Below are 23,344 nucleotides of genomic sequence, written 5' to 3'. Positions count from 1 at the left end.
TTTGTGGACAACACGGATCTTAACATGCAATTAGTAAATTATGAGAGAAAAAAATGGATAAGATAGGAAAGGAAAAGAGAAAACGCGGTGAGAAAGTTTTCATAGATTAAAAAATGAGACAAATTTACATGGAGGGTCAAAATGAAAAAATGGGACTATTTTTTGTGGACAAAGAGAGAAACTATTTCTTTGAGTCTCTTATAGCAGCTACTCCACTACCATCATCAGCAACCGTTGATCTGAATACATGAAAAATGGCAGAACAGCGACCAGCAACAGCAGTCTCTCCTGCCTTCGCATACCAGAAGGAGTAAGTGTCGCCTGCAGCTTGCTCATCCGAGCGCGAGGGTAGTGCCTCGTCACCATTGAAATCTATAGACGTGCGAAAAAAGAGGACACGTTCACTCCTGTAGATGCCATATATCATTACAAATTTACTACGTAATGAACCTTTTTTCTAAACACGAATATGGAATGTAAGAATTGCTAAAATAAGATAATCAAGAATCACATAACACACCATATTGACAACGTTTCTTGGAGTGGTTTTAAATTTTTATGTTTGTACATAACAATAAGTACAGCAATTTGGGAAGTGTCGGCACATTTTTCTGGCCAAATGCTGGAGGAGAATGCAAAGCCGTCTAACCTTCCCGTTTGATGAGGCTAATATCAGAATGCAGTAGAAAAAAACATAATATACAAAAGTCACCAGGTACACAAGTCTTAGCAGGCTAAAGCACCTCATGTTCGTCGGTCAGCCTTCCTCGCCAAATTCCTTTGTGAATCTCTCATGCACTTCGAGATCAGATTTGCTCACAGTTGGTCGTTGCCTTGCGAGCACCTTGTCAAAGTCTGTTTTCGATATAGGAGGTGGGTTGATCTACAAAAGCATCACGGTATAGACAGCATTTAGTTGCTAATGAGGAGAAAGAGGCCCGTGCAGAAATATATACCAACGTACATTTACTCACATTTAAACATCATATGTTTTACACAAATTACAATATACACATGTGCTTCAACTAAAGTAGGTACCTGTGCAGCAAGTCCTTTTGCAGCAAGCTCCTGCATGGTTATCTGGACGGCACCAGGTTGCTTGGGTCCACATGGTACCCATGAGCCGCTAGGTGTCTTAATGAAAAACATTGCATCTTGTGTTTTCCGTACAGGCTCAAATAGGACGTCTTTAACCTGTTAAAGTCATTCGCATCAATTCTAAGTCCAAAAAGATATGGGCAGGTTCCGATGTGAAATAAACAGTTGCAGACTTACACAGACAGAAATATCTGAACCAGAAAAACCTTCCGTTTTACGAGCTAGGCTTTCAAAATCGCTTTCATTCAGATTATGAGGAGTGTCTCCTAAATGCACCTGCAAGAGTAACAAGCCGCAGGAGATTGTATTAAGCTTTAATTAGTCCTGGTTCCATTTCACTTAGTGAGATGAAAGAGTGCTTCATACCTTGAACATGTGCTGCCGTGCCTTCACATCTGGTAGAGGGATATAAATACGCTTGTCAAACCGCCGCCTTATAGCCTATATGAAACATATATATTAATAACAAAGTAATAACGACGTTGAATGAAAAATGTCTATTTTCTACCATCAACAGTGCAACTAACTATTACCTGATCAAGAGCATAAGGAGTGTTAGTGGCAGCAAGAACAAGAACTTTGTCATCATTGTGTCCCACCCCCTGATATATATAAGATAACAATAGAACTGGAAAGTGTCAGAAGTTCTTTTGAAATGATATAGGCAAACCAAAACCAGCAGACGCATACCAAACAGTACAGGATAGAGCTAGGATTCCTATGAATCTAAGCTTAATTGCCATCTTATACACTTGTAAGCTGAACATCACATAAAATAACTTCTGAAGTTTTGAGATACAATCCACATTTATTTTGTACTGTTTCTTGCTCAAGGGTATTATCTAAAGTTAATGTTGAAGTCTTGTGTTCAATATCAAATAATAATGTCCCAAGTGAACAGCATGAGAAGAATAAAAACTTTCCCAATACAGAGACCAACTAAATCCAGGATAATAATGAAGGGAAAAAGCGATACAATCAACCCCATTTTTGGTTCAAAATAACCCATAATATTTGAATCCGCACCATAAATCCAACTTGCAATAATGACAAGCCATTTCTATATATCTCAAATGTAGCGACAGGGAAAATTCAAAATGTAGAAAAATTAAAAATTGAGTTCGAGAATAAAGGGCTGAAACCAATCAACAAGTCCCAAAGTCATATTCAGATGAAGCAGCTAGTTTGAGAGGTCGAAACTTGTAACCCATGTTATGATGCAGAGTTCTAGATGCAGGGTATCCATGTTCATGAATGATAGAAATTCTATCAAGAGATCTTCTTAAGAGATGCAAAAGAAATTTCTAGGCTTAATTTCAATCATTTCAACCCGTAACTACAATTACCTGCATCTGCACAAGCAATTCTGTTTTGATTCGTCTAGATGCTTCACTTTCATTCCCTTCCCCACGCTGTCCACAGAGGGAATCTATTTCATCAACAAATATGATTGAGGGAGAACTTTCACGTGCCATTTGAAAGAGATTAGAGACTAGCTTTTCACTTTCACCCATCCATTTTGAAACCAAGTCTGAAGAAGAGACACTGAAAGAAAACGGCAGATGCAGTTTAACAACTTCACAACTACTAGATCATTGAAAAAGAAGAAAGGAAGACAAAACCGGATAACAGAATTTCAAGCAACATTGCAAGCTTCGCATCCATTCATTTATCAAAAGCACAAGGAAAATACATATATCAAGGAAGATAAATGACCTGAAAAATGTTGAGTCAGCTTCAGTGGCAACAGCCTTGGCCAAGTATGACTTTCCCGTTCCAGGAGGACCATACAAAAGAAAAGCCCTCCAAGGACGCCTCTTACCTAAAAACACAAAGTGCATTACATTAAACGTAACAAGCAGGGCATTCAACTTATTGACCACGCTCTAAACAGAATGTGCTTCCTCTATTGTGTACACAGCTACGGAAAAGGACCTCGTTAAGTTCCATACCCAAAAGTATTAATACATCTCTACTCATGATATAAACAGAAGGTTAAATCTTCCATCCTTCCTCATACCATTATCAATTGTAAGGATGAAATTGACATAAGTCTCTAAATAAACTTATCAGTTATCAGTATCAGAGCAAGAGACAACGAATTACATTATGCACAACAAAAAACAATGCAAGCAATTTGAACTCACAACCATGCCCTCTTTCTCAATGTGTGCTCACCACCTCTTATCCTTAATCTATCGTGCCCTAAAATTATGATTCCGACCACGTACGCATATTCACAGTTCAAAACCACAACAGGCTTAATACGAACAAGGATACCTATTAACCAGGCAATACATACACACCACCATAAACCAATCACTTGTCACACATTATACTCTTGCAATGCACGCATTTCAAAATACAATGGCGAAATTGTACCAGTAAAGAACTGCGGGAACTTCACGGGGAGAATCACAGCCTCCTGCAGTGCCTGCTTCGCGCTCTCCAATCCAGCCACGTCATTCCACTTAACATTGGGCTTCTCCCTAACAATCGCCGAGTTGAGCCCGGCCCGAAGCTTCTCCTTATCGCCATCCTCCCCCTCACCGTCCTTCCCATCCTTGGGCTTGGTCTTCGGGCGCGTCGCCACCGCCGCATCCCCATTCGCGGCGGGGCCCGATCCCCCCTCGTCGAGCACGGCGCGGATCTCCTCCGCCCGACGCAGGTACTCGGTGAATTTCTGCGTGATCGCCTCCTTAATCTTAGGGTTCTTCTCGTACTTGAGGTGCGTCTTGAAATACTCGAGCGCGTTCATGTAGAGAGGGAAAGCCTTGGCGTAGTTTCCGGCGTTATCCTCGGCGACGGCTTGCCGAACATACTCGATCGCTTGCTCCTTGAAATTGCTATACATCGTCGCCGATCATAAATAATTGAACTTTCCCGGCGGCCGAATTGGTCGATTTCAGCTCGATTTCGAGACGGATTTTGGAGGCGAGGTGGATTGGGAGATTATGTGAAGAACAAATTTGGGATTTCGCTGTGGACTTTGGGATTTTTTGGAATTGATGAAATGAATTGTTGACTTCAAAATTAAAATCCAGTCTCGATTTATTGGGCTTTCTTATATGGGCCTTGCACTGAATTGGACTAGTCCAAGATTTCTGATAATAAAACATTTTCTATTTTAGGAAAAAATTTCTCTCATATTAATATAAAGTAGTACTACCTCCGTCCCCCAAAATTTGCTACACTTTGATCCGACAAATAGAGTATACTCCCTCCGTCCCACCTCTAAGTGGAACATTTTTATTCCGGCAAGGACTTTATGTAGTGTTGTTTTGTGAGTTAAATGGAAAAATGAAATAAGAGGGAAAAAAAGTAGAGATGGTGATTTTTCTATTTTTAAAAATGTGTCATTTAAAATAGGACATTCCAAAAATGAAAATGATTCACTTAGAGTGGGACGGACAAAATATTATTTTAGCCACTGTTGATCTGAATACGTGGAAATCGGCGGAACAACGGCCTACAACAACAGTCTCATCGCCTTCGTGTTTGCTGGTGGAATGATATCGACTGTACCAGGAGGAGAAAAATGTCACCTGCAGTTTGCTCATCCAAGTGCCATATATCATGTAAAAAGAGGACACATTCACTCCTGTAGATGCCATATATCATTACAAGTTTACAATGCATGATATGAACCTCTTTTCTAAACACAAATATGTAATGTAAGAATTGCTAAAATAAGATAATCGAGAATCACAAACACACCATATTGACAACGTTTCTTGGAGCAGTTTTAAATTTGTATGTTTGTACATAACAATAAGTACAGCAATTTGAGAAGTGTCAGCTCATTTTTCTGGCCAAATGCTAGAGGAAAATGCAAAGCCGTCTAACCTTCCCATCTGATGAGGCTAATATCTGAATTTGGTAGAGAAAACATAATATACAAAAGGTCACCGGGTACACAAGTCGTAGCAGGCTAAAACACCTAATGTTCGTCAGCCTTCCTCGCCAAATTCCTTTGTGAATCTCTCATGCACATCGAGATCAGATTTGCTCACAGTTGGTCGTTGCCTTGCAAGCACCTTGTCAAAGTCTGTTTTTGATATAGGAGGGGGGTTGATCTACAAAAGCATCACGATATAGACAGCATTTAGTTGCTAATGAGGAGAAATAGGCCCGTGCAGAAATATATACCAACGTACATTTACTCACATTTAAACATCATATGTTTTACACAAATTACAATATACACATGTGCTTCAACTAAAGTAGGTACCTGTGCAGCAAGTCCTTTTGCAGCAAGCTCCTGCATGGTTATCTGGACAGCACCAGGTTGCTTGGGTCCACATGGCACCCATGAGCCACTGGGTGTCTTGATGAAGAACATTGCATCTTGTGTTTTCCGTACAGGCTCAAATAGGACGTCTTTAACCTATTAAAAGTCATTTGCATCAATTCCAAGTTCAAAAGACATGTGCAGGTTCCGTTGAAAACGGCAGCACTGAAAATTTAGTACAGAGACTATCTAAACATCATCAACAAATAAAAAGTTGCAGACTTACACAAACAGAAATATCTGAACCAGAAAAACCTTCTGTTTTACGAGCTAGGCTTTCAAAGTCGCTTTCAGTCAAGTTATGGGGAGTATCCCCTAAATGCACCTGCAAGAGTAACAAGCCACAGAAGATTGTTTTAAGCTTTAATTAGTTCTGGTTCCATTTCACTTAGTGAGATGAAAGAGTCCTTCATACCTTGAACATGTGCTGCCGTGCCTTCACATCTGGTAGAGGGATATAAATACGCTTGTCAAACCGCCGCCTTATAGCCTATATGAAACATATATATTAATAACAAAGTAATAACGACGTTGAATGAAAAATGTCTATTTTCTACCATCAACAGTGCAACTAACTATTACCTGATCAAGAGCATAAGGAGTGTTAGTGGCAGCAAGAACAAGAACTTTGTCATCATTGTGTCCCACCCCCTGATGTATAAAAGATAACAATAGAACTGGAAAATGTCAAATTTTCATTTCAAATGATATAGGCAAACCAAAACCACCACAGACAAAATACATCTCATGGACTACAGGAAAGAGCTAGGAAACCTACGAATCTACATTTATTATGAAGTGTTGCTTGCTCAAAGTTATTTTCTACATTTAATGTTGGAGTCTGATGTTCGATATAAATAATATTGTCCCATGTGAACTGCATGAGAAGAATACAAACTTTTCCCAATACAGAAACCAAAAATAAATCCAGGATAATAATTACTCCATACAGAACCTCACCATTTACGATTCAAAATAACCCATAATAATTAACACTACTTGCAACAATGACAAGCCATTTCCAAATATCTCAAATGTAACAACAGTCAGAAAATTCATAATGTAGAAAATTAGAATTTGAGTTCGAGAATAAAGGATTGTAATCACTCAACAAGTCCCAGGGTCATATTCAAATGAAGCAACAAGTTTGAGAGGTAAAAATTTGCAACCCACATTAAGATGCAGTGTTTATGTTCATAAATGAGAGAAATTCTCCCGAGAGGTCTTCTTAAGATATGTCAAAGAAATTTCTGGGTGTACTTTCAATCATTTGGACCCTTAACTACAATTACCTGCATTTGCACAAGCAATTCTGTTTTGATTCGTCTAGATGCTTCACTTTCATTCCCTTCCCCACGCTGTCCACAGAGGGAATCTATTTCATCAACAAATATGATTGAGGGAGAACTTTCACGTGCCATTTGAAAGAGATTAGAAACTAGTTTTTCACTTTCACCCATCCATTTTGAAACCAAGTCTGAAGAAGAAACACTGAAAGAAAACAATAGATATCATTTACCAACTTTACAACTATTAGATCAAAACCAGATAACATACTTTTAAAGAACATTGCAAGCTTAACAGTCATTCATCTATCAACGGCAAGCAGAAAATACATATATCAAGGAAGATAAATGACCTGAAAAATGTTGAGTCAGCTTCAGTGGCAACAGCCTTGGCCAAGTATGACTTTCCCGTTCCAGGAGGACCATACAAAAGAAAAGCCCTCCAAGGACGCCTCTTACCTAAAAACACAAAGTGCATTACATTAAACATAAGGAGCTAGGCATTCAACTAATTGACCATGATCCAAACAGAATGTGCTTCCGCTACCTATTATATATACATGGTACAGAAAAGGAACTCTTTAACTAAATCTCTAACACAAATACATAATAGTAGTATAAATGTCTCTTCCACAAGGGTAACCCCTTTTCATGATATAAATCTTCCTCATACCATTATCCATTTCCATAGTAAGGATGAAAATGGCATGAGTAGCGCAAAGATTTCAAAATCAACTTATCAGTATTAGAGCAAGAGAACGAATTACAACACGTACAGGCAGCAGAGCAACAAAAATTGCAAGCAATTTGACTCACAACCATGCCACCTCTCTCAATGTCTGCCCATCTACGTGCCCTAAAATTGTGATTTCGACCACCTTTTCTTAGAACAAGCGCATATTCACAGTTTAAAATCACAACAGGCATAATACGAGCAAACAGGATAGCCATTACCCAAGCAACACATAAAGACTACCATAAAGTAATCACTTTATCACGCATTATACTCTTGCAATGCACGCATTTCAAAATAAAATCTCGAAATTATACCAGTAAAGAACTGCGGGAACTTCACGGGGAGAATCACGGCCTCCTGCAGTGCCTGCTTCGCACTCTCCAATCCAGCCACATCATTCCACTTAACATTGGGCTTCTCCCTAACAATCGCCGAGTTGAGCCCGGCCCGAAGCTTCTCCTTATCGCCATCCTCCCCCTCACCGTCCTTCCCATCCTTGGGCTTGGTCTTCGGGCGCGTCGCCACCGCCGCATCCCCATTCGCGGCGGGGCCCGATCCCCCCTCGTCGAGCACGGCGCGGATCTCCTCCGCCCGACGCAGGTACTCGGTGAATTTCTGCGTGATCGCCTCCTTAATCTTAGGGTTCTTCTCGTACTTGAGGTGCGTCTTGAAATACTCGAGCGCGTTCATGTAGAGAGGGAAAGCCTTGGCGTAGTTTCCGGCGTTATCCTCGGCGACGGCTTGCCGGACATACTCGATCGCTTGCTCCTTGAAATTGCTATACATCGTCGCCGATCATAAATAATTGAGCTCTTCCCGAGGCCGAATTGGTCGATTTCAGCTCAATTTCGCGTCGGATTTTGGAGGCGCGGTGAATTGGGAGCTGATGCAAAGAACAAAATTGGGATTTTGCTGTGGATTTGGAAGATATTGGAAATGGACGCGATGAATTGTTGACTTCAAAATGGAAATCGCGTCGCGCTTTATTGGGCTTTCTTACATGGGCCTTGCTTTAAAATATATTGGACTTTGTGTTAGCTTATTTGGGCCATATATGTATATTGGCCTAGTGTAAAATGTCTTTGATACTCCCTCTCCTCCCAAAGCATGCTGTTTTAATTTTTTTATTAAAATGCTTGTACGTCACTCGATGTACACTACATTGACAAGTTACTTACACATTCACTTTGGGCCTTTTGCATTGGATGTTCTTAAATCCTTACTATCCTATCGGGTCAATTTAACACTATATACCAGTACTTTAGAAACATCTATTTACGGAGATTAAAAAATGATATTTTACTAGATCAAGTCCTTTATTTTCATATGATTGTGGTTCAATCGGTTAGATCAGAGCAACATTGCTCTTCCAAAGCGGAACTTGTGGGTTTCAGCCCTACTAAGAACTGGTAAAGAATGTTGATATCCGATATATTGGAATTCCCAAAGTCAAAAATAGTTGTATATATATCCACCAACTACTTCTCATTGGCCGCATCTTATAAGAAACATTGCAAATCAAACTTGAAGGCTGAAGTGGGGTATATTTTTTCTAACAAAAATATTACTTATACTACTGAAAAAGTAAAATATGTACTATTCAAGTATTAATTCTGTCATGATGTCTGAAGATTGTGGATAACTTTGCTGCACTAAATTTAGTGTAAAGAGTAGATGAATTATTTAACCTAATCATAGGGCAAAAAGATTGATGGTTTGATGGCATGAGTGCGCATGATACTCCACCTTTTTGAATTTGACCACTATAATAATATAGGTGGGAAGGGAACATGAATTGAAGGTTGTGTTAAAAAAAATATGAACCATATTAATTATTATAATAATATAGGTGGGAAGGGAACATGATTTGAAGGTTGTGTTAAAAAAAATATGAACCATATTAATTATTAATCACGATTAATTATTGTGGGCAGGGTGCCATATTAGTTATTAATCACGATTATTGTCCAACCATTCAATCTTGGAACCACAACAGATGAATTGTTGAGTACTCGGAGGTAATATTGATTTAATTGATTTTTTTATAAAAAGATGTTCATAGCCAAGCCAATAACAGCTAGCAATAGAATAACTAATGAACAAAATGTTCAATTCAAAATCATTATAAAAAGAGAAAGGTAATAAAAAAACATGAAAAAATAAAAGCAAAAATATACAAAATAAATGATGTTATAAATACATGAAGGACGATAAATAATAATGGTGGAAACATTCGAAGGTAGACCGTAAACAACCACTAAATTGCGTTCGTGACCGTTAGCATACATATGGTTACTAGTCATGTTGAAAAAAAAATGAAAGAGAAAGTATTATAAAAAATTTATGTCAAGATTTAAGATGGTTATTAGATAACTGCATATGATTATTAGATGTAGAATTCATAACACGAGCATTCCCTGATTTATTTAGTTTTTTTTTTTTTTTTGGAAAAAGACGACAGTCATGACAAATTTGGATGCCAATAATTTGTAAATATTTTAACATATTCATACGTGAGGGAAATACACTTTCCAAATGAATTCTGGTTACAACATGACATTAAATTGACAATTCTATGGTACAGTACTATTAAATAATCCAAGAATTTTATCAATGCAATTATTAGTTTACTTTTTCAGAAAAAAAAATTCAATAATAGCGTTAAGAAAACAATAAAGTAATTTATTGTTTCCAAAAATTGCTACACTTATTATAAACCAGCATTGTCACCGCCGTCACATAGAGTGACAACGAAATTTTAAATTATTTTAGAAAAGGTTAAATTTTCGTAAATAACAATCAAGAACCCTTTAATCTTATTTGTTGCATCGGTTAACACGATTTTTTAAAGCCTACTGTATTTCTTAACAATTCGCTGAGTTAGGATACAAGAAAAGTGGATCAACCCTTTGTTTATTATTCTTACTATCTGTCAAATGCCAATTTAATACTGCTCCTTCCGTCCCAAGATATTAAAATCCTTTCTTTTGGGCATATAAATATAAGAGATGTTGTTTAGTGATAAAAGTGGAGTTGATAGTAAAATAAATTTTTATCATAAATAAAAATAACTCAAATATATTGGGACACCAAAAAAGAATAAGAATCTAATATCTTGGGACGGAGGAAGTATATATTAATAATTTCTTCAAAGTGATCTACACGTTAAAAATCTTACTAAGTATAACTTTTTTTTCTAGAGTTATGAGTTATATGACTTATCACATTGAGCAAGTAGCGGATCTAAAATTCAGAAATGAAGAAGCGGATATGAGTAAGTATTATTTTACTCTTCATAGCGGTGTTGAGAGCAAACGAAAGGGACGGATATAGAAATTTTACCTCCGAACATGGAAAAATTAGTCGCATAGAGGGGGTTGTCGACCCCTGGAATCCATCAATGCATTGAGCAATGCTAAAAGTGATTATTAAAACCCCCTAAATTATTTTCAATAAAATTTACACATCTACCATTTATTTTAAAAAAAAATAAAATATAATAAATAAAAATAAAAATGAGCAAGGCCACCAAACAATTGGACTGCGGGAGGGACTTGGATAGCTCTCAAACAACAAACACCTTAATTGATTTTTTATATAACAAGTGTATAAATACATTGGTTCCACCATCCATATGTAATCATGGCAATTTTATTAGGATATATTGTAGACTTCCCATAATCGAAGAAGTAAAAATGTTTTTTTATTCTCAATAATATTATACTGTATATAATATCAACACAAAATACAAGAAAACTATTTTCAACAGTTTGATTGTAAAACTATTTTCAAACACTATTTTCACAATACATGCATCACTCTAATGGATGAATACGATATGAACTGAAATCTCATCAATAAAAAAATCATTTTTTTAGGATAGATTATGTAAAAAAAACATGAAATTTAGTCAAATTATATCATTACCCGCAAAATAAAATAAATTGAAAAAAATCATGAATTTGAATATATTAGCAATTATTTTACAAAAATCTAATCATTTGCATTATATTGTCTATGTTTTTGGCCTAGCGATATTATTTCCTGTTTGAATACTCAACATCAGTTAACTTATCGATGATATCATACACATGAACTCCGACTATCATATTAGATATAATTCTACCGTTGAAATAATTACAAATAAATTCAAATTTGATAGTAAAATTATTTATTAATATGAAAGTTACAAGACAAACCTTAATACTTCCTCCGTCCCACATTTGGAGTCACTTATTGTTATGGCTCGGGTTTTAAGAAAGAGTTGAAGTGTGTAATAAATGAAGCGAGATGGTGGAGTGTGTAATAAATGAAGTGAGATGTTAGGGTGTGTAATAAATGAAGTGAAATGATAGAGTTAGTTGAAGGTGGGTCCCTATTGACTTTTGATTTTTGTTTTGGTTTATTTTAATGTAGATAATGACATTTTGATGTAATTTTGATGAAGAATGAGGTAAAATTGTATGACCAAATATGGAAAATTTTAAAAGTGACTCTTAAACTGAGACGGACTTTTATGGCAAAAAGTGACTCTTAATCTGGGACGAAGGGAGTATAATTTTTTTTGAGAGTTACCCCCTTTATAAGAGTTCAATTAATAGCGAATCCAATATTGTCACATAGTTGTCATAAATAAGTTGAAAATCCCCCTAAAAATTCGCATCATTTATAAAAAATTGTAAACTAAACTCTAGTTCCAAGCATACTACATAAATTAAACACCTTTTTAAGTCCTTAATTACGTCTCCCTCTCTCTCTCTCCTCCACAGATCCATTATCTCCCCACTATAAAAACCAATCCACAATCCCCCGCCGACATCCGCCATTTCTGCAACCTCAAACCCAATGCCTCTGCGCCCCTCCCTCTCACTCCCTCTCTCATCATGAACCACAACAGATCCCTCCTCCTCTCCTCCAAATTCCTCCACATAATTTAGCCTCTCCAGATCCAATGTACCACTCGATGAAGCGCACTCTGCGGCCGCTCTACACCGCGCTGCTCCTCCTCGCCCTCGCCGGAACCCTAACCCTCAGAGTCGCGCTTCATCACCAGAACCGAACCTCCTACCTCCGATACGACGCCGCATCCGCATCAGCATCACCTCCAACCCCCAGACCGCCGCCGTTCAACGATACGCTCCTCCGATTCGCGGCCGTCGATGCCGCCGATGCCAAATTGAAGAAGGAGATCGAGGATTTGCTGGAGGGGAATTTCGCCAGCCGCGGCCGCCAGCGCTCCTTCCTTTCCTCGGGGAAGTACCACATCGATGTGAGGCTGCGCACGGCGCGGGGGATGCCGCTGCAGCTCCGATCGCCGGAGTTTCACCGCATTTGGCAGAAATTCCGCCGGCATCTGAGCGATTGGGCGAGGAATCGGAGGTTTTTCCACCCGGATATAATGTCGGAGCTCGTGAATGAGATCAAATCCTCGATCGATGATTTCAACGGCGTGAAACGATCAATTGACAAGTACAGGAGCTGCGCCGTCGTCGGAAACAGTGGAATTTTACTGAAATCGGATCACGGAAACCTAATCGACAGCCACGAAATCGTGATCCGATTGAACAACGCTCGGATCAGGGGATTCGAGCGCAATGTAGGTTTCAAAACCAACATCTCCTTCGCCAACAGCAACATTTTGCATCTCTGCGCTAGGAGAGAGGGCTGCTTCTGCCAACCCTACGGCGCGAGCGTCGCCATGATCATGTACATTTGCCAGCCTGCGCATTTCCTCGACTATTTAGTCTGCAACGCATCTCACAAATCGCCGTTGATCGTCACCGATCCGCGATTCGACGCCTTATGCGCGAGGATTGTGAAGTACTACTCGTTGAAGAGGTTCGTTGCGACGACCGGGAAGGATCCGGTGGAGTGGGCGTCGGCTCACGACGCGGTGAACTTCCACTACTCGTCCGGGATGCAGGCAGTGATGGTGGCGCTGGGGGTTTGCGAGAGGGTGAGCGTGTTCGGGTTTGGGAAATCGAGGGAGGCGAGGCACCATTACCACACGAACCAGAAGGCGGAGCTCTCGCTTCATGATTACGAGGCGGAGTATCAGTTCTACAGGGATTTACAGAGATCGGAGGCGGAGGTGGCAGTGCCGTACGTCTCAGATAAGTTCAAGTTTCCCCCTTTTGTAATGTACCATTGATGTTGTTTGAGTAGTGTAGCTTTTTGTGGAAATTGGTTGAGTCAGTGTTAGTTTTGTTTGTATTGTGAGAGATGCATCACCTTCCAAGATTAGGTTGTGTTGTTGTGTTGTTGCTTTGCTGATCTAATTGTAAAGTGAAATCAAAGAATTTTTACACGTTTACCTTAAAAAGCAGCTTCTGCAGTGAACCGAATTTAGTTTCTCTCTGTGCAAAAAGCTTCCTGAAATGTGCCTGATTGATCATGTTTTTGAGCAAATAAGACTTTGAAGTTGAAATAGGAAAGGGAATCCACTTTTTCACAAGTAATCATGAATCATCTCAAATTATTGAACAGCAGCATTGATGATTCATGATTCATATACCAATTACCAGCTCTTCCAGATCATACTTCTCAACTTATGTTAAGTTCTTTGAAAAGAAAAGGGAACATATTACCAAGAGTGAGATTCAAAGGAACTAACACTTTGTCACACCTATCACTCCCATAAGGTACTCACTCCTCATCCAAAGGGAAGAAACAAAACCATGTACTTCAATAGTTAGGAACGGCTAGCGCTATTCAGACTCTGGCAGCAGTAAGCAGTATCATACTCAATATCCGTCTCCTCGAACTTCATAGCCACTATGGACCTTATACGAACCTGAACAATAAGCGACATACGAAATGATATTCGACTATATTCAGTATGTAGTGCGCGGCCATCACTTGCTTTGGGTCGTAGATGGCCTACTCATTGAGGTAGAATGCTCTGACTCGTCCAGTTCGCGTTTCTTCTTTACCAGCTCTGCTGCGTCATTTGCAGAGCCCGTATCATGTTGGCTGGACAATTATACCATGATAAGAATGAAACATGAATGCGCCGATGAGATTAGTGATCAATCCATGTGCCTCTAGAGCACCAGTTAGCTCTGTAACAACTTCACCTAAAGATGCAACTCCCACCAGTAACAAAATGAAGGCAAACGTCTGCAACAAATTGGCAACCATCTTGTAGTTGTCAGTGTCTATTTTCAATTGGAGGGACAGAGCAATCCAACTTCTTACACCGATCTAATATAGATCGTAGCATCGTCCTTTGTGCATGTGCTAATTCCGGTGGAATATCCTCAATCGGTCATTATCATCATACACAGTCAGGAATGCCAACTATCATCCTGATATAAAGCAACAGTTTGAGAAATAGCTCTTGCATCTCTTCAAGTGTATTCCCTTATCCATGAAATCATGTCTCGGAACAATTGATTTGAAGCAAAACACCAGCATCAAATCCCCTGAACTCCCAAGTCCTACCAGGAGATAAACACAATGAAATGCTCAGCAATTCTCACATTGCCTCAGTCTGCCACCACGTTCCCGCTCAGCTTCTGGAGACACGATCAGGCAAGTCGCCCCTGTAAAGTGGCACACACCCTAAGCTGCTTAGTACCTAAGACAGGCGAACAGTATCATAAACGAGCCCATCACCGATTTGACAACCTTCCCCCGAGCTTTCTTAATCTTTGATCTGACAGACTCTGTCAGAGGTAAAGGTGTAGCTAGACCACACAGTATATACATCCGAACTTGAAAAGTTCCTCTAGGACATCTTCGAAGTGCCACCACAAGCAGGACATTTGTCTAACGTCCCACAAAATAGAACATCTTGACTGCAATCCAAGTGTAAAGAACACCATAATAAAATAACTATACAATGAGTAATCTTGTCCATTTTCTTCACACAAAAACAAAAAAAAGTAGTACTAACTATGATCCTTACCATCCAGGGACTACAACATCATTCACTCCGCCATTTGCCTCCAGAATCTCACGCATCTGCTGAAGTGACAGATGCTCGCTCATGGCTTTACAGAACTTCTCAAACTCTGCTATGATCTCCTCTGTAGACTTCTCATTCCCATTTTCCTTCTCCACATCCTCGGCTTGCTCCTTACCCTTGGCTTTTGCCTTCTTCACATCCTCAGCTCTCTCCTCAGCCACAGTTTTGGCCCTCTTTGCCCAATGATCGGATCCGCCTTCGCTTGCTTTGGCCTCAGCCTTGTGCTTCCTTGTCGCCACTCTTTCCTGATCACCAGAGCAACGAGCGTCTGATCTCGTTTCATGAACCTTAAATTTGCAACAAAACTCAATATATTTGCAAGCATAACCACACAAGCATCCTCCAAATCTAGCAAAAGCTCAACTTATTGCTTATCATGCATACTCCTTTCGGATAATTCAGATACATGAAAATCATCAAATAACTGCTTCAAATGAATTAATTATACATACACATAAGCCCTAAAATTACTTCGCATTTCTTCATCAAATCACAATCATGAAAACAGATAACACAAAATGCAGCAGAAACAGAACAAAACCTTCATCTTCAATCGCAAATTTCAGTAGAAGAAAAAAGAGGAATAGTCCGAAATTGTGCTTGCGAAATACAAATTCCGAGTCCTTTTAACACAGTAATGTCGGTGGCGGGAACTGACCTCGGAAACAAGCTCGACTGCGTGTTTTTCCTCGCGAGGCAACAGGTGTGCTGCGGTTTGCCACGACTCCGAGATGCTCAGGTGCAGTTTCCATGCTTCGTGACAAGTGTTTCGTGTTGTTCCCCGCGCTTGGATGAGTTGTACCTTTTCGATCTGCATCAAAACGTAGTCAATTGGGAATTGGATTAGGTTTTGCACTTCAACATGAAATGAATCGGGACACTGCTGCAAATTCATGAATTTGGCGGCAAGCGTCGCCAAATATGGATTTATAATTCATTTTCTTTGTTAGTGGGCTTACAATTGTTTTTCTTTGTAGCCCAATTAAAAACTGGGCCTATAGGTTGATTTTGGCCCAATAAAGTCAAACTAGTCTAATCCAAATTATTTTAACACTCTATTTTTAGATTTCAATATTAATTCTAAAACACACGAAATTGCAGTATTATATACAGTACTAGAAAAAACTTAATTAAAATAATTACGTGAAAGAAAATGATTTTAAATTATTCAATTGTTGAATGAAGAACAAGTTTTTTCGTTTTACAAACGAAATGAAATTTAGGAACCCAATTCCAAGAAACAGAAAGAAAGAAAGAACATAAATAAATAGCGACATCTCATTGAAAATATTTTGAAATCTGAAGTACACACTTGCAAATAAAAGTACAGAGAATATTTTCTGTATGTACTTATAGTATAATTATTTTCTGTTTTTCCTTTTCTTTTATAATTCCTTTTTTCCTCTATTTTTCTTCTTATTTTACTATTTATTTCCTTGTTTTCATGTGTTTTAATAATATATTTAAAATTTTAAATATAATTGTCCACAAAACAATGTGGCAAAAGGTGAAAATAGAGTTATACTCTTGAATTCCACAAAATAATGTAGTCCATGACTAATTCTATATGAAGGAAAGTTTGAGGTTTAAAAATTGATTTTTCAAAAAGAAAAAACAAACAATGTGGCAAAAGGTGAAAACACATAATCTCAATTGAATCTTTCTAACAGACTCATGATTCTGCATCAAATCGATTCAGACATTAATTTTGTCTGCGTGTGTGTGTCTATTTGTGTAAAAACCGATGGTTATAAACGTATCATGTAAAAACCGATGGTTAAAACCCTAGTAATTATTCTTGTTGGTGCATATTTGACATTTTTGACAGTATAGACCAGAAAATAATTGAGAGTTGGACGAAATATTATGTACTTTAAAGACGGCTTTAAACAATGAGAGCATGTGTATGTCATAGTAATAGTAATAATAATAGTAGTATGGTATTATCTTCCAAAAAAGATTGAGTAAACAGTTTAAATTGTTTTAGGCTAGAAGCCTAGAAGTAGTAATACATGGTTTACTATTTTCATAGTTAAATAAGGAATCAAACTATCTGCTGATTTTTTTAAATTTTTGTATTTATCAATATATAATTATTATTTCAAATTTTGAATGATTGGTTAAGGCATAAAAAATTATACTGTATGGAGTATCATTTTCGAACTTCATTACAAATAAAATCTACATATAATCTTTATTAATTAAGAGGGTAAAATATGACACAATTTAGGGCCATTATTTTTATTTTTTTAATTATTTATATTGTTATTTATTCTTTAGGGTCTTTAGTTAAGAAACCATCAAATTTCTCAAACAACTACGATTAAAGATATGTTCCTAACTGCCTAAATCACATACTATAAATAAAACGTAAAGGTCAATTTTGGTCTTAAACATATGGTTGAAATATTAATTTGGTCCAAAACATTTACTTTTTAAAAAATGGGTCCTTAACAAATGAAATTCGTGGCGATTTTGTCCATTTTTTTACGGCTCCGTCAAGTTATGACGGTCAACTGTCAATTAGTGATAACTCGATTAGGCAAAGGTCAAAAGTAGTCCATGATATTTATAATCAAGATCAAATCGGTCCCAAACATTATACAATTGAATTCAAGGTCAGTAGTGTATGATGTCAAAAAACATGTTTCTGTGTCACTGGCACAATCAAAACCATCATCAAAATCAAGTATCCACCATAAAACAACAAGTACCTACCATAAAAAAACCAGTACACACCATCAACATAATAAACAAGTATTTAGAGTATTCATTACAACACAACCATCCTCACAAATAGACAACATGACAATGGCAAACACCCTTCCATTAATTCTTCTTCTCCGGTGGGACAGATGTTGAGGCATCAATTTCGGAGGTGGCTGAATTGGGGAAAGCTCAAAATTTCATCTCTCCTTTTCTTTCTTCTCTTTCTTTCTCAAGAACCCTAAATTCTGCAACACCACCATAAATCGTCCGACCCATCGGATATGGCCGAGTCAATGTGCAATAGGGGTTCCGGCGATGGCGTCGGCTCGCGGTCATGGTCGGAAGTACTCCACGGTCATGGAAAATTGAACGGCGGAGCTCCACGGTCATGGTCAAAAGAACTAGGGTTCGTCATCGTCCTTCCTGCGTCGTCTTCTTCCTCAGAGCCAACAAGATAAAATCGGCGGCTTCGACGGCGTTGTAGGTCGGAATCAAACTTAGGGTTTTTGTGGTTTTTGTGTGGCGAGAAAGAGGAGAAATAGATAGAAGAAAAAGTTGGAGAGTTGGGACTTGGGAGGGAGTCGATCCATTTCCAAGTATTTGGAGTGTAGTGTGAAGGAATATATTTGAATTAGAAATAGAAAACAAATTAAAAAAGTCTTAAAAACAATTTAATTAGAAAAATAATTAGCAAAATAATTAAATGACTAATAATCTGCTTAATCGGGTCAAAATTTTACTAATTGACGGTTGACTGTCAAAATTTGACGGAGCCGTAAAAAATGGACATAAATGACACAAATTTCATATGTTATGGACCCCTTTTCAAAAAGTGAATGTTTTTGACCAAATTGATATTTCGGTCATATGTTTAGGACCAAAATTGACCTTTACTCTAAAATAAAACCGAAAATACTACAAATTCCCATCCTTTGCTGCAAGGTATAATCCAATTAATTAGCCAAATAATTTGTCCGTTTATTCTCGTGCATATATTTTACTCCATAAATTACAACTGTCACACACAAAGATGATGAAACGTCCTACCAACTGATTTGTACTATGCATAATTTGCACAAATATCCATAACCAATCCTAAATGAAGCTGTGATTATATAAAATGGTCGTTTATGTATCGATTGAGCATTTCACAGTGCTCGGTAAGTTTGCTTCAGTGCTTTGTACTTGCTCAATCGGAGCATTTTTAGCCAGTTTAGCAAGCAGTCCGATGCTCGTTAAACACCGTTTTTCTTAATTAATGCACGCAGAGATACAAATAACAAGAGGTCATTGGCATAACTTTATTAGACAACATTGATGCAAACATGACTAATTTACATACATAAATTAAAAAGGAGTTACATAGCTAGCAATAACAACATGATCACCTTCATTACAACAACATCATCAATATATATAGTTTACTTTATTTAGGTAGAAATTTATGACGAAGATGATCGATCAACGCCTTCTCGCAGCAGTTTCACGCTGGCAGTTGAAGAATACAGCAGCAACCGGAAGCTCGAGATCATTATCCTCAGCAAACTTCCTAGTATTAAACCGATCTCTGCAAATCGGTGCCTTAATCCCGTCTCTCTTCTTCTGTTTGAACAGCAAGAACACGAACCTGTGGATTCCTATGTTTGGACGAGGCATCTCGTAGCTCACTACTTCTTTTCCTGTTTTTTTTTTTTCATGTAATTAAACTCAAATATATATAGTACATAGTAACTTTTTTTTATCAATTAAGATAATGCATATAAAAATTTTACCAAATGAAGCATCAGTGGTGCCTGGAATATCTGTGACTATCCTGTGATCAGGTGGTCAAATCAGATAAAATCATTAGTTAGTCTCCAATTCTTGAATATTTTGTTTTATAAGAAACACAACTGCTTCCAAAAATAGGTGATATTTCAATCATGATCAATATATTTGGTTCTTGTAATTCATAAAAATATGTATTTTTGTTTTGTTTTTATTTTTACACAATGATTGTGTAATTGCCAATTAAAATACATATACTCCTTCCGCCTCACTAAATATATCATATTTCAATAGATAAAAATTCCATTTTTCTAAGCAAAACTGCGTAAAATCTTGTGTCAAAAAAAAATATTTCGCTTTAAATGGGGCGGATAATCCTACCAGTGCAGGTGTTCCCTTAGATATGGATCACTAGGACCAGGAACATCAGGGTCTGTCATGATCTGAGCAAAAAATTTAACAAAATTAACACTATCACTCAAAACACACACTCTTTCTCTCTCTCAAACACACACATACACAAAATGAAATATATGTAAATTAGTATGTAATATTACCAAGGTGAAGAATGATCTCATGTCACCACCATGAACCTCAACCCTAGGTTTGGGGGTGACTATGGAGGGGAAGAGCTCATGCCCATTGTACACATGCTTGTTGGAGTTGTACGTCACCGAAATTTTCACCGTGGCCGTGAAGTTATCCACCACGTCTCCGATCACTCTTCCGATTATCAGTGGCGTTGATGAAGACATTTTCAAGTGATGTGTGTGTGTTTATAGTGAGCTCTACTTTTTGCTTAGAATGGAATAGCAAACGGTGTGTATTTATAATGAAAACAACAACTAACAGATTGCTCATGTGTCATTGGCTAGTTGTACTCTATTTTTGTTCATTATTTTAAAAAGTTTTAACTTTAAGGAATAAAGGAAAAAAAAGCCCAAGTAAGAGGCCAGAAAAAGGGATTTTATTGTAAAGAAAAGGAAGAATTTGAGCAACAAAAATATGTTAAAGATGATTTGACACTCTAACTCTTTCTCTCTCTTGGCACATTGATATATGCAGGCTTTAAATGGAGGATATTCATCTTTGAATTCCCTAATAATGTACATATAAAAATGAAGTGAGAGAGCAAGGGAATTTGGAGATACTGTTTGGGACTTCTGTAGATACTAAAAGGAGATGTCACTATTGGTATTTTAGGTATAAAAAGGGGAATTTTTTTCATGCATTGAAGAATAAAAAGTTTCATAATTAAAGGGACTCCACAATTGTTAAGTTGTGGTGGTGGACATTTCAAGAAAAGGAATAAAATGGTGGGAATTTCTATCTTTTTGAAGGTTTTGGTAGTGGTTCCTAAAATGGAAAATGGGAAGGGGCAAAAATTGATTTTTGTGCTCTAAATGGAAAGCCCTAGGTTGATGAGTTCTTAATCTATATAGACTATATAGTCCACTTAATTGGACTTTCTATGCATACTCTAGGTTTATATATAGTTTCTAGTGCATTTCCTTCTATTTTCCTTATTTGTTTAGTTAATGATTCTATGATGTGACGACTTCATATGTGCTACTTTAATAGTGAGATGTTGCACTTAGGAATGTCAGTCGAGCCAACTTGTTTGATTCGAATTAATCAGATTAAGTTGTCTGACTATTCACTTCAACAATTCTTATTGAAAATTGTCACTGTCTTGTTTAACTCGATTGGGGTAGTAATACTTTTCATACAAAATATTTTATTTTATTTCATTTGTTTCATGTCAAACGTGAAACAAAATAAAACATTTTGTGTGAATACTGTTTCATTTGATGTGAATATATAAATTGAGATAATTATATGTTGTTTACCTAAACAAAGTACTCCTTAAATAATCTTTAAAATAAAACTCTATAATAAATAACACGTGTAACCCAATTTACTTAGCAATTTATGTTACAATAATCGTTCGATGTGATATAATCCTATATTATTTATCTAAATAAAAACTAAATGATCAAAATAATAATATATTTATATCAAAAGTTAATAGGATAGAAAGAAGAAAGAATTTACAAATTATTTATTTAGCCAAAACATTAAGAGTAAAAATTTAGATAAAAAAAATACTATTATAAGTTAAAACTGTGCTAAAGTAATAAGTGTATAAATTGAGATAAAGAAAGAAAAATAGGCATAAACCATGTATACTGTAAAACAACTCAATCTCATGTCTCAAATTGAGAATAAAAAAAAATTAAAATTAAGATAAAGAAAGAGAAATGAAACATAAAAAAGTAGATGAACCAATAAAAAAATTAAAATTAAGATAAAGAAAGAGAAATGGAACATAAAAAGGTAGATGAACCAAAACGAACCAATAAAAAGTTTAAAATAAAGATAAAGAAATAAAAAAATTAAATTTAAGATAAAGAAAGAGAAATGGAACATAATAAAGTAGTTGAATTGGTAGGACTCGATCACAGGGCCTACAAAGTGAAAATGTTTTTGCTCTACCCCCTGATCTCTTATGATTTCAGTGAATTACACCTCAATACTATCTTTAAGTACAAAGTTTTGGAGGTACAGTTGTACCACCAAATCACCCCTTGCATACGCCATTGATTTCATAATAGTGGAGTCATTTTAATATTTTGGTACGTTTCATAGTAGTGAAGTTATTTTTTTTTTAGTAAAAATCAACATATTTCTTCCCATTTAGTTTACTTTCTCCTACTTTATTCTCTCTTCATCTCTCTACCTTTTTTCATTTTCTACTTTATTACTTATTTCTTTATTTAACTCACTTAACACAATTTTTCTTAAATCGCGTGCCGAAAAGAAATGCATCCACTACCGCGGAACGGAGGGACTAACTAGCATTAAACACCATATGCAAAATCGAACATCTTGTCAGCAGTGTGGATCCAGACCTCGAAAATGGAAGGGGTGAAATTTAGTAGTACTCCTACTACTATTTAATAAAAAAAATGACTTAACTATAATGAACGGACCGTGAAAGAGGAATGCGTCTCAACTGGGAGACGTCGTAGACATTCTAATCAAGTTGTACTGAATACACAATGCGGCAAAAGAAATTATCCGTGTTTGTTGACACACATATTTTCTTACTTCCTTTTAAATTTTTTGAATTAGAAAGATGCTCGACCCAAGTGAAAATATCTTTTATTATCTATTTTGACCAAACAAAAGATTTCATTTGTCGGATATTATTGGAGTACGTATATGAGAAACTTTTTCTTTTACTAATGAATTTAAAAATGAAATTTCACTAATTTGAGTATTCTTTCCTTAACACATTTTTTTCTCTGTCTTATCTCTTCCTCGTAACATTATATTTTAAGCTATTTGTGCAATCTCATCATTATCCAAGAAAGATCAAAAAAGTTTTTCATTTCTCTTGTCAAACTTCTATATACTAATTGAAGACGTTTTATCAATCTAAAGTACTAGTGTGTCACATTCTACCTTTTCAAACTTAATCCAAT

General features: G+C 36.9%; 5 protein-coding genes across 10 annotated transcripts; 1 reads left to right on the top strand and 4 right to left on the bottom strand.

The window, feature by feature from the left end:
* Positions 1 to 75: 75 nt before the first annotated feature.
* LOC125214397 (protein SUPPRESSOR OF K(+) TRANSPORT GROWTH DEFECT 1-like) lies at positions 76 to 4,113 on the bottom strand. Of its 4 annotated transcripts, none has more exons than XR_016136666.1 (9): positions 3,481 to 4,113; positions 2,815 to 2,920; positions 2,445 to 2,643; positions 1,632 to 1,700; positions 1,465 to 1,539; positions 1,276 to 1,374; positions 1,039 to 1,194; positions 521 to 883; positions 76 to 407 (listed from the first exon to the last, which is right to left on the bottom strand). XR_016136666.1 is itself a non-coding variant. In XM_048115403.2 (9 exons), the coding sequence occupies exons 1-8, from the start codon at positions 3,950 to 3,952 to the stop codon at positions 758 to 760; spliced, it is 1,302 nt and encodes a 433-aa protein (XP_047971360.1). In that variant the 5' UTR covers positions 3,953 to 4,113; the 3' UTR covers positions 76 to 407; positions 744 to 757. The 4 variants fall into 4 exon arrangements, 3 of the variants coding, with proteins under 3 accessions (XP_047971360.1, XP_047971361.1, XP_088923745.1); XM_048115403.2 differs by having other exon boundaries at positions 744 to 883; XM_048115404.2 differs by having other exon boundaries at positions 76 to 372; positions 744 to 883.
* A 655-nt stretch (positions 4,114 to 4,768) lies between these two features.
* LOC125215043 (protein SUPPRESSOR OF K(+) TRANSPORT GROWTH DEFECT 1) lies at positions 4,769 to 8,346 on the bottom strand. Its single transcript, XM_048116335.2, has 8 exons — positions 7,726 to 8,346; positions 7,029 to 7,134; positions 6,682 to 6,880; positions 5,972 to 6,040; positions 5,805 to 5,879; positions 5,616 to 5,714; positions 5,330 to 5,485; positions 4,769 to 5,174 (listed from the first exon to the last, which is right to left on the bottom strand). Exons 1-8 carry the CDS (start codon positions 8,195 to 8,197, stop codon positions 5,049 to 5,051), a joined length of 1,302 nt encoding a protein of 433 aa, XP_047972292.1. The 5' UTR covers positions 8,198 to 8,346; the 3' UTR covers positions 4,769 to 5,048.
* A 3,831-nt stretch (positions 8,347 to 12,177) lies between these two features.
* LOC125213730 (Glycosyltransferase family 29 (sialyltransferase) family protein) lies at positions 12,178 to 13,750 on the top strand. Its single transcript, XM_048114433.2, has one exon. The coding sequence runs from the start codon at positions 12,363 to 12,365 to the stop codon at positions 13,560 to 13,562; it is 1,200 nt and encodes a 399-aa protein (XP_047970390.1). The 5' UTR covers positions 12,178 to 12,362; the 3' UTR covers positions 13,563 to 13,750.
* A 1,024-nt stretch (positions 13,751 to 14,774) lies between these two features.
* LOC125213731 (protein ADP-ribosyltransferase PARP3-like) lies at positions 14,775 to 16,258 on the bottom strand. 3 transcript variants are annotated; one of them, XR_016137184.1, is made up of 4 exons: positions 16,039 to 16,258; positions 15,321 to 15,667; positions 15,041 to 15,210; positions 14,775 to 14,955 (listed from the first exon to the last, which is right to left on the bottom strand). XR_016137184.1 is itself a non-coding variant. In XM_089068659.1 (3 exons), exons 1-3 carry the CDS (start codon positions 16,195 to 16,197, stop codon positions 15,141 to 15,143), a joined length of 576 nt encoding a protein of 191 aa, XP_088924785.1. In that variant the 5' UTR covers positions 16,198 to 16,258; the 3' UTR covers positions 14,775 to 15,140. The 3 variants fall into 3 exon arrangements, 2 of the variants coding, with proteins under 2 accessions (XP_088924785.1, XP_088924786.1); XM_089068659.1 differs by having other exon boundaries at positions 14,775 to 15,210; XM_089068660.1 differs by having other exon boundaries at positions 14,775 to 15,210; positions 15,321 to 15,625.
* A 3,102-nt stretch (positions 16,259 to 19,360) lies between these two features.
* Positions 19,361 to 20,717, bottom strand: LOC125215298 (CEN-like protein 2). The gene is made up of 4 exons (XM_048116673.2): positions 20,414 to 20,717; positions 20,238 to 20,299; positions 19,862 to 19,902; positions 19,361 to 19,768 (listed from the first exon to the last, which is right to left on the bottom strand). The coding sequence occupies exons 1-4, from the start codon at positions 20,609 to 20,611 to the stop codon at positions 19,551 to 19,553; spliced, it is 519 nt and encodes a 172-aa protein (XP_047972630.1). The 5' UTR covers positions 20,612 to 20,717; the 3' UTR covers positions 19,361 to 19,550.
* Positions 20,718 to 23,344: the final 2,627 nt, after the last annotated feature.

This window comes from Salvia hispanica, chromosome 3, assembly GCF_029641045.1.
Source record: "Salvia hispanica isolate PSC_SH4W2 chromosome 3, Shi_PSC_v1, whole genome shotgun sequence".
Taxonomy (NCBI): domain Eukaryota; kingdom Viridiplantae; phylum Streptophyta; class Magnoliopsida; order Lamiales; family Lamiaceae; genus Salvia; species Salvia hispanica.
Note: the sequence above shows the minus strand (reverse complement) of the source record. Positions and strands in the feature narration are given on the sequence as shown.

Excerpts from the sequence above, each read along its gene's own strand:
- LOC125214397 (XM_048115403.2), bottom strand. The coding sequence starts at position 3,952 with ATGTATAGCAATTTCAAGGAGCAAGCGATCGAGTATGTTCGGCAAGCC. Across the intron at positions 2,921-3,480 it reads GTTCCCGCAGTTCTTTACTG|GTAAGAGGCGTCCTTGGAGG; the intron begins GTACAATTTCGC and ends TTGTGTTTTTAG. Across the intron at positions 1,540-1,631 it reads CTCCTTATGCTCTTGATCAG|GCTATAAGGCGGCGGTTTGA; the intron begins GTAATAGTTAGT and ends TGTTTCATATAG.
- LOC125215043 (XM_048116335.2), bottom strand. The coding sequence starts at position 8,197 with ATGTATAGCAATTTCAAGGAGCAAGCGATCGAGTATGTCCGGCAAGCC. Across the intron at positions 7,135-7,725 it reads GTTCCCGCAGTTCTTTACTG|GTAAGAGGCGTCCTTGGAGG; the intron begins GTATAATTTCGA and ends TTGTGTTTTTAG. Across the intron at positions 5,175-5,329 it reads CAAAAGGACTTGCTGCACAG|ATCAACCCCCCTCCTATATC; the intron begins GTACCTACTTTA and ends ATGCTTTTGTAG.
- LOC125213730 (XM_048114433.2), top strand. The coding sequence starts at position 12,363 with ATGTACCACTCGATGAAGCGCACTCTGCGGCCGCTCTACACCGCGCTG.
- LOC125213731 (XM_089068659.1), bottom strand. The coding sequence starts at position 16,197 with ATGCAGATCGAAAAGGTACAACTCATCCAAGCGCGGGGAACAACACGA. Across the intron at positions 15,668-16,038 it reads CAGTCGAGCTTGTTTCCGAG|GTTCATGAAACGAGATCAGA; the intron begins GTCAGTTCCCGC and ends TGCAAATTTAAG. Across the intron at positions 15,211-15,320 it reads GATGTTGTAGTCCCTGGATG|TCAAGATGTTCTATTTTGTG; the intron begins GTAAGGATCATA and ends CTTGGATTGCAG.
- LOC125215298 (XM_048116673.2), bottom strand. The coding sequence starts at position 20,611 with ATGTCTTCATCAACGCCACTGATAATCGGAAGAGTGATCGGAGACGTG. Across the intron at positions 20,300-20,413 it reads TGAGATCATTCTTCACCTTG|ATCATGACAGACCCTGATGT; the intron begins GTAATATTACAT and ends TTTTTTGCTCAG. Across the intron at positions 19,903-20,237 it reads CTAAGGGAACACCTGCACTG|GATAGTCACAGATATTCCAG; the intron begins GTAGGATTATCC and ends ACCTGATCACAG.